This window comes from Triplophysa rosa, linkage group LG9 (genome assembly GCF_024868665.1).
Source record: "Triplophysa rosa linkage group LG9, Trosa_1v2, whole genome shotgun sequence".
NCBI lineage: Eukaryota > Metazoa > Chordata > Actinopteri > Cypriniformes > Nemacheilidae > Triplophysa > Triplophysa rosa.
Window position 1 is genome coordinate 11,363,762 of NC_079898.1, and position 8,713 is coordinate 11,372,474.

General features: G+C 39.6%; 1 protein-coding gene across 1 annotated transcript in view; it reads right to left on the reverse strand.

Annotated features, from left to right (window-relative positions):
• Window positions 1-2,010: 2,010 nt before the first annotated feature.
• The window catches only part of LOC130559283 (attractin-like), a 16,480-nt gene continuing 9,777 nt past the window's right edge, over window positions 2,011-8,713 (reverse strand). The window contains exons 2-4 of the mRNA XM_057342255.1: window positions 3,432-3,515; window positions 2,639-2,752; window positions 2,011-2,143 (exon numbers count right to left, since the gene is read on the reverse strand). Coding sequence (XP_057198238.1) covers window positions 2,011-2,143; window positions 2,639-2,752; window positions 3,432-3,515 — 331 coding nt within the window. The remainder of the gene's footprint in view (window positions 2,144-2,638; window positions 2,753-3,431; window positions 3,516-8,713) is intronic.

The window sequence follows — 8,713 nt, forward strand, 5'->3', positions numbered from 1 at the left end:
TGAGAACTTTGTGCTGAACGCTACAACAACAGGCACATTAGCAGGCAGCTCACGGTCCTCTACAGATGAACAGCAAACAAGGAGACAGCAGAGAATAAGAGGCGGTCTAGCATCTGTCTGTCAGCGTTACGTGATTTTGTGAATGTTATAGAGCGTATACAGTGTGTTAGTGTGTGTGTGTCAGGTCTGGTGTTTGATTTTCTGTTGACGCTGCGCTCCAAAATGTCTTTGGGTGGCTGTAAATGCAGTCACTATAGAAACCGTCCCCATCACCATTAGAACTCCACATGAGCGGTTTCTCCCAAAGACACAGAGGTCAAAGACCCTTCATCCCCTCCGTCTCTCTCTGCTTAAATTACCCTGACCTGCATTTTTCCACTCTCAGCTATGTTCTCTAGCGTACATCCGCCTAAAGGGTTAGTTCAGCTGAAAATAAACATTCTGTCATCGTTCACTCAACCTTGTGTCATTTCGTGGAACACAAAGGGAGAAGCAGAACTCCAGCAAAATCTTATTCTCACTTCTGCAGACCTGCCACATCATAAATGGCAAAGAAAGGCATTTAGCAACATTGAGGTTAAAGCCGACACAAGCATTGTGAGAACACCTGGAATAGGGTGTTAGAATTGTATACTACTTTTAGGGTCCTCTGTTACCCTCATTCGAGAGCTTGATAACCCCTGGTCACTGTGTATGCTTTACTCAATGGAGAAGAGCTGTGTTGAACTACTTGACATCTGCTACTTTGATCCATGTAAGAGGAGAGTCTTACACATTTGAAACANTGTGTATGCTTTACTCAATGGAGAAGAGCTGTGTTGAACTACTTGACATCTGCTACTTTGATCCATGTAAGAGGAGAGTCTTACACATTTGAAACAACATGAGGGTGGGTACATGGAGATAGACTTTGGGTAAACCAACCCTTTAAAGAAGAAATGTGGCGATTTTAGCGGCATCAGATTTTAGCGGAATTGCAACCAATGGTTCACTCTGCCACTCCTCCTCCCTTTCAAAGCTCTGTGGTGGCTCTCACAGGACTAAGATGTTGTCATTTTTTTTTTTTCTTTGCCAAGGGAGATAACGTATTTACAAATACCGCTCTGTAGAGCAGTTTGTTTGTTTAGGGCTGCTGTGGAAATGGTATGTAGATAGATAACATAACGCTTTATTATGTCATAGGGACATACTGTAGTTATGTATATTATATTGCATTTCTGTCAATAGATCCTCATAAAAACTACACAGTGCACACTGGACCTTTAAGATGCATCTCAGTTTCCACATTATTTAGAAAGCTTATATTAACAGTTCCAAAACAGCCTTTGCTAACAAAACCTTTTTAAAAACAGGTCTCATCAAAAGATAAGCACAATCCTCATAAAACTAGAAAACAACAAAGTGGAAAAAAGCACTGTGTTATCCATTAACTACAGTTTGATTAGGAAAAGCTTTATATGTTTTTATAGCAAATATAGAGGTTAATTTAGGTTACAATTTCATACCCTGTTGAAAAAACCAGCATATGCTGGTTTGGTATGTTTTGATGCTGGTTTGTGCTGGTTTAAGCTGGTCATGTGCTGGTTTAAGATTGTCCCCAGCTGGTCATGTGCTGGTCCATAGCTGGTTTAAGATGGTCAAACCAGCATCAAAACATACCTAACACAGCATATGCTGGTTTTTTCAACAGGGTAGTCCAACAGAATAACACATTTCAAGATCCATTTCATAACACAATGCTCGTTGTAATGCATTGTGGTACAATGAAAATTGTAAAAAGCGCTATATAAATAAAGTTGAGTTGAATTGAGTTAAAACAAATGCCTTCGAATTTGTAGGAAAACAAATTCCTAGTTTGTAGGAAACTAGGTTTCTTATTAGACTTATTAGTTGCTGTCTACCTTTTGTAACATACTTCAATATTGCTTAAACTGTCGAAGCGGACAGTTCGGGAGATTTTGGACAGAGCTACAGTACTGCTATAGCCTTGATAGCTCCAGAAATAAATGTTTACTTGTAAGAGATGTTGAAGCCAGTGAGATTATACGCAGCGTCGCTGAAGAAGTGCAGCAGGGCGAAGCCAGACTGTGCCACCACCTCTGGGAAGGTCTCGTTGCTGTAACTCTCAGGAACAATCAAACCACTGAACAGAAAAGAGAACAACATGGAACATTTTATACTTCTGCTGACAGGAAACCAAAACATGCCGCAAATTCATGCTATTGGTCGGATAGCTCTTTTTGATAGTATATCAAAATGAGAGCGGGTAAGAGTATAAGAAAGGAATCAACCTCTGGTAACTTGAAGCGCTACCACACACTATGTCTGTGCACGGTCTACTGGAACACAAGAACTGACTTGCTTATTTGAAGATATTTCTGCATACTACAAATAGACTGGCATTACCTGTAAACAACCAATGTTGTATTCACACAGATAACATTCCAACATTTAAGCATGTTGAGAGTTAGCAAGACACAACAGCTCCTCCGGAAGACTCCGCATTCTAATCTCATCCTGGATTAACATTACCTTCAAATCTCTCTCCCTTGGTTTACTCCTCACGCACGCACGCACACACGCAGACACGACTGCCTGAATACAATTTAATTCAGAAAGAGAGAAATGTAGACATTACCTGAAGGCAGCAAGTAAAGGAGAATAGATGGAGTCTCCATCATACAAATACAGGTGATCCCAGCTGCATTCAGTGGCGAAATGTTCAAAGCGAAGCCTCAGGATAGAATTCGGCCTGCAGAGATAAAAACACATCAACCGGCATCCAACGTACACATGTTGTGTTTCTCAGAACTCACTTCTGTCTAACATAGCCAAACATGATGGCACATGTCAGGTTCTGTTTGGGACAGTTTTAACAAGTAAAGTTTGCATGAGTTTGTAAAACTCATGTTAAACAAACTGGTTATTATCATGTTTTTATTTTTAACAATTATTTTGTGTTGTCACCAGAGTTGTGTGCCGATACAAAATGTACTGCAGTACCCAAAATGTGTTTAATCAAACTTCTGTACCTGATCTGGGCAGCTAAATTTAGTCGCTTCATTGTAATGCAGTTGGAGAAATGTTTGTGATAATGCATTCAAAAAGAACTATGTCTATTAAGAGAATTATGCCTATTAAATTACTATCGACAGCCTTACGTCTCATTTCATTAGTTACCTAAAGCTGGCATCATACTGGAGCCACTTTCAGTATCAATTTACTAGTACACACGCCCCGTCTCCGAGTCAGAGCTGTTGGCATGTGACTTCTTATCCAGTGGCAAATATAAAGATGATAGGAAATGTAGGGTATAGTTTCTGTCTAGTCAAGTTACAGGGTATTGTTCACGGATGGGGTTTGAGATTTAAATTATTGCCTGCGCAATAGATCTAACCTAAAAAAAAGACTTAGTATAAAACAATACTCACTGTCCCTCAATGAGCCAGGTGCACTTGGTCTTGTATTTGTAATTTCCTGGTCCATCCGAGAGGTAGCCAGAGGGCCCTGTTAGCCTGGACATGACAGACGAACAACAATATTACACTAAAACACACACCTGAAATGACTTATTATAATGAAACACAGTGGAACATCACAAATTCATCTATATTGATGAATTACTTTGTAATACGGGTCTAACAGCCCTCAGTAGAGGTTTAACAGGGCCTTAAATGAACAATATAAAAGCTTAATGGTCAAATCAAGGTTCAAGGTAAAACACTGGTGTAAACAAAGGCACGGTTTGTTTCTGCTCTCAGCTCTGGTTAAATAACAAACAATGTTACAGATAACACAGACTGACTCAGATTCCCATAACATACTAGCTCTAATAATTTTAGTGCAGTAGTCTTCCAAAGACAAAAACATGTTTATAGCCTTAACCAAGAGGTGGAAAAATAACCCAGCAAGTCACCTGACCCCCATTTAAAATGTGAAAATATTCCCAATTTTACATTGACTCTTAATGTACAAGTATATGAATATACAGCCAGCCACAGAAAAAAATAATAGACCATTTCATAATTATTTTCAATTTTTCTGAATTTCTTATTTATAGGTATGTGTTGAGGTAAAATTATCATTTTTGTTTCATTCTGTGAACTACTTACAATATTTCTCCCAAATTTCAAATAACAATATTGTTTCTATCTGCATTTATTTGCAGAAAATGAAAACTGGAGAAACAAGTCTAAACAACAGAAAAAATGCTCTTTATTTTTTCAGACCTCAAATACAGCAAAGTTCATATTCACTTTTAAGCAATACAACAGTAACATTTGCATGTGTATTTAGGAAAAGTGCAAAAAACTACTTAGATAACTTAGATTTTTATCACAGTTATTATGTGTCTTGTCACGCTGTCAGTCTTTCACATTGCTGTTGGATCACTTTATGCCACTCCTGAGTTTTTTATTTATTCAACAGACACTGACTGGATGGCCACAATACATATAAAAATGCTGATTAAATGAAAATTTGGAATGTACTCTTTATTTTTCCATGCAGGGTTTTTCCTGCATAGAGAAATTGGAGGCGGCCGCCTCAGTCAAATATCGTGCCGCCTCAGACTCTCGCCAAAATTATGTCGTTTGTCTTCACAAGAAATGCTGCATGCATTTAACAGCCTGTCATTTGTAACTGCAGTTGCTGCATTGCGCCACAGTAGAGGCGCTGTTTTGTAATCAGCACACTGAGGCGCTAAAAAGAGTTGCAGAACAAGAGCTGGCTGTGTTTGACAGCTGTTTGTTCTGCATCCAAGTCCTTTTCATTTCAAGAGTACATAACATGAGATCATGAAAATTACATTTCATGCAGTGTGTAATGTTGCCGTGTTTGAAAGTAAGCAATCTGCCAAGTTGTAAATCCGAAGGTGAATGAATAACAAAGTTATTGGCTTGGAAAAAAGGGAGTCGACTCTGACTCATGCAAACAAGTCGTCCCTAGTCCGATTCGCGAACCGCTGCGGATTTACGTCAATACATATAGTCCCCGCCTACGTTTTGCTAGGACTGCCTGCGAAAACTTCACTCTTCTCCCCCAAAACACTGTAGCTCGTGAGCCTCATTCGCGGTAGACCAATCACAGCAGACTAGACCATCTGACCAATCACATCAGACTAGGCTAGCGGAAAGTAGGGGATTAGACAGATGAATCGCGCAACGAACCATTTGAGAGTCAGTCAAGAAGTAAGGTAAGATTAGAATAATTACCTATTATTACGAATTAATGGTGTTTTTACACCTTCTCTGTACATAAACTTGTTGTTGGACACTCCACAAACCAAAGTAGGACCTTAAAAATCCCTAGTTATGTACTCTTTAAATTAACATGACGTATATCATTGTAATGTTTTTAGCTGTGCAGTTGGATCGTTGAATCAGCGTATACTGTACACAGCGAGTTCGCCAGTATGAATGCACACGAATGACTCATTTAAACAGATTCATTTAAACTATTGAACTTTTCAGTCACTAGCAAATATAAGAGATAATTGGATCATTTAAAGTGAACCACAGAGAATGCAAGATGTGAATGAGCTTTATTCATTTAGTAAGAATGGTTAATTCAGTTGGCTATTATGGGCCGAAAAGTTAGTTGAAAATGATAAAAAAAAGCTTTATTTGATAAAAAGTCTGTTTGGTTGAATAAAAGTAATGTATTATATAACTTAATAATTGTAATTTTCATCTAATTTTATTAGAACTTTTAATATGTCAAAGTCACTTTGGTTAAGCCACTTAAAGGTACGGTAGGCCTACGTGTGTGTTAGGGCTGGGCGGAATGACGGAATATTCTGTTACCGCAGAATAAAATGTCAACCGTAAGAGATTTTTCTATTCTGTGTATTCCACGGAATGTAAATAAGTAGGCGTGGTTAACTCGGCGCTCTGCAAATTAGGAAAAAAACTAATGAATTAATCCACCCGTAACAAATGAACGTATCAAACATTCTTTTGACCTTCTTTCAGTCTGTAGTCCAGTCCGGCGCTTCTCTCACCCGCAGTGCTCGTGCAGGGATCTGCGCCAGCATTTAAAAAAGCTCATTCTCAACACGTATTTCAGAAGTCAGGTTGTTTTTAAAAGCTGTTAATAGTTTTATAAAGTTTAACTTCAGGCGAGCCAAGGTGAAACTTGCACTGAAATGCGCGATGATGCTCGTGAGCGCTTTGATGTGACGCGCTTCTACCTCCAGTTTTGGGAGACGCGTGAGGAGTCACCAGAGACACGCAGTGCAAAAACAAGCCCGAGAATAAACAAACCTAAAGACAGAGAGTCGCAACACACTAAAATAGAGAGTGAAGAGCGATAAAGACCTACAGTACAGACCCCATGAACACCAGTTTATAACACTCGTCAAATACTGTACTCTCATTGTTTGTGCAAATTCATACTTTATTGTTATATATGTTGTCTATCTTCCTACTGTATACATATGATATAGCCAGAAGATAAATATGAATAAATAATACATCTGATTATCAGAACTTAATTTGATATCTTTAGTACATTTTCATAACTTGCCTACATTTTAACTATGGTGAGCATTTAAATGAACTGTAATAAATAAATTAGTTAAATCAATCTAAGTAAAATGAGGTATAAAATATAGAATTATAATGGGAGATTGTTTCATGAAATATATAGTTACCGTGAAATAAAATTACTCATTCCGTGAAATAGATTTTTGGCCATTCCGCCCACCTCTAGTGCTGGTGAGGTGCGCAGTTTTAAAGTCACACGTGTCTCTCCGTGCAGCGCGAGGTGCGCAGTTTTAAAGTCACACGTGTCTCTCCGTGCAGCGCGAGGTGCGCAGTTTTAAAGTCACACGTGTCTCTCCGTGCAGCGCGAGGTGCGCAGTTTTAAAGTCACACGTGTCTCTCCGTGCAGCGCGAGGTGCGCAGTTTTAAAGTCACACGTGTCTCTCCGTGCAGCGCGAGGTGCGCAGTTTTAAAGTCACACGTGTCTCTCCGTGCAGCGCGAGGTGCGCAGTTTTAAAGTCACACGTGTCTCTCCGTGCAGCGCGAGGTGCGCAGTTTTAAAGTCACACGTGTCTCTCCGTGCAGCGCGAGGTGCGCAGTTTTAAAGTCACACGTGTCTCTCCGTGCAGCGCGAGGTGCGCAGTTTTAAAGTCACACGTGTCTCTCCGTGCAGCGCGAGGTGCGCAGTTTTAAAGTCACACGTGTCTCTCCGTGCAGCGCGAGGTGCGCAGTTTTAAAGTCACACGTGTCTCTCCGTGCAGCGCGAGGTGCGCAGTTTTAAAGTCACACGTGTCTCTCCGTGCAGCGCGAGGTGCGCAGTTTTAAAGTCACACGTGTCTCTCCGTGCAGCGCGAGGTGCGCAGTTTTAAAGTCACACGTGTCTCTCCGTGCAGCGCGAGGTGCGCAGTTTTAAAGTCACACGTGTCTCTCCGTGCAGCGCGAGGTGCGCAGTTTTAAAGTCAATGTGTTCTGCATGCATCTCTTCAAGCTGCGCAGTTTTAAAGTTTAAAGGGGAGAGGTGTTTAAATGACAAAATTAAAGATTATATTAGTAAAACCCAATTTGTGGCGTTTGCACTTTGCAAAGTACATATTAGGCTAAATACCCTGATTTGGTGGTTTATTTAGTTCAGAGGTGGGTAACGAAGTACATTTACTTGAGTACTGTACTTAAGTACACTTTTTGAGTATTTGTACTGAAGTATTACTTTTTCTGTTTACTTATTACTGTACTTCACTACATTTGAATGACAAATATCTCACTTTTCATGGCACAAAAAAATTATTTTTTCCCTCGCTCCCACGTTTGGGAGAGACTATTGTCAGTTGCTTCTAATATGACACACCTGAATCATCTCACCAGGTGTGTTAATTATGGAGACATTCACAACATTTTGGGAGAAGGCTAATGAGTTCAGTTGTGTATACTCTTCCCATATCTGATTTACTTATCATAAGCAAAAGATGTAATTACATTTATATCAGATTAATCGAAAAAATAATCGTCCAATTAATCGATTATCAAAATAATCGTTAGTTGCAGCCCTAATCCCTTTGTTATTTTTCAGTAATTTGGTTGTGTTTTGATTCCATATTGACTTTAAAATAAACCTGAGTTATCCTGTTGTTTAGTCTGATGTCACGCACCATCACATATGGAAGGTCATATACTGTTTCCGGGTCCAAACGCTCAATAAGATGCTATAGGCAAACAACAAAAATGCTAATATAAGCTCATGGCGAGCTGTAAAATCACCATTCCATTCATTTTTCATAATTTATTCAAATCTTGATGTCGGAGATTACGTAAACCTGGAGACTAGTGTATACTGTGAGTTAATAAATGCTCCGCTTAAATATGCGATGCAAGTAAACAGTGCTCACAGCTGTTTAAGCTGTAGCCCCGCTTCAAATGATGCTTGGACCCGGAAACGGTATTCCTTATGTCACCACTTAACAACCAAATAGCCCTGAAGTGTGTGTGTGTGTGTGTGTGTGTGTGTGTGTGTGTATATCCCGGTGGGGACCTAAACCTGAATACACACCAACACACGGGGACTCGTGTCACCGTGGGGACCAAAATTGAGGTCCCCAGGGGCAAAAAAGCTAATAAATTGTACAGAACAATATTTTTTACAAATCTAAAAATGCAAAAAGTGTTCTATGATCTTTAGGTTTAGGGGTTGGGTTAGGGATAGGGGATAGAATATACAGTTTGTACAGTATAAAAAC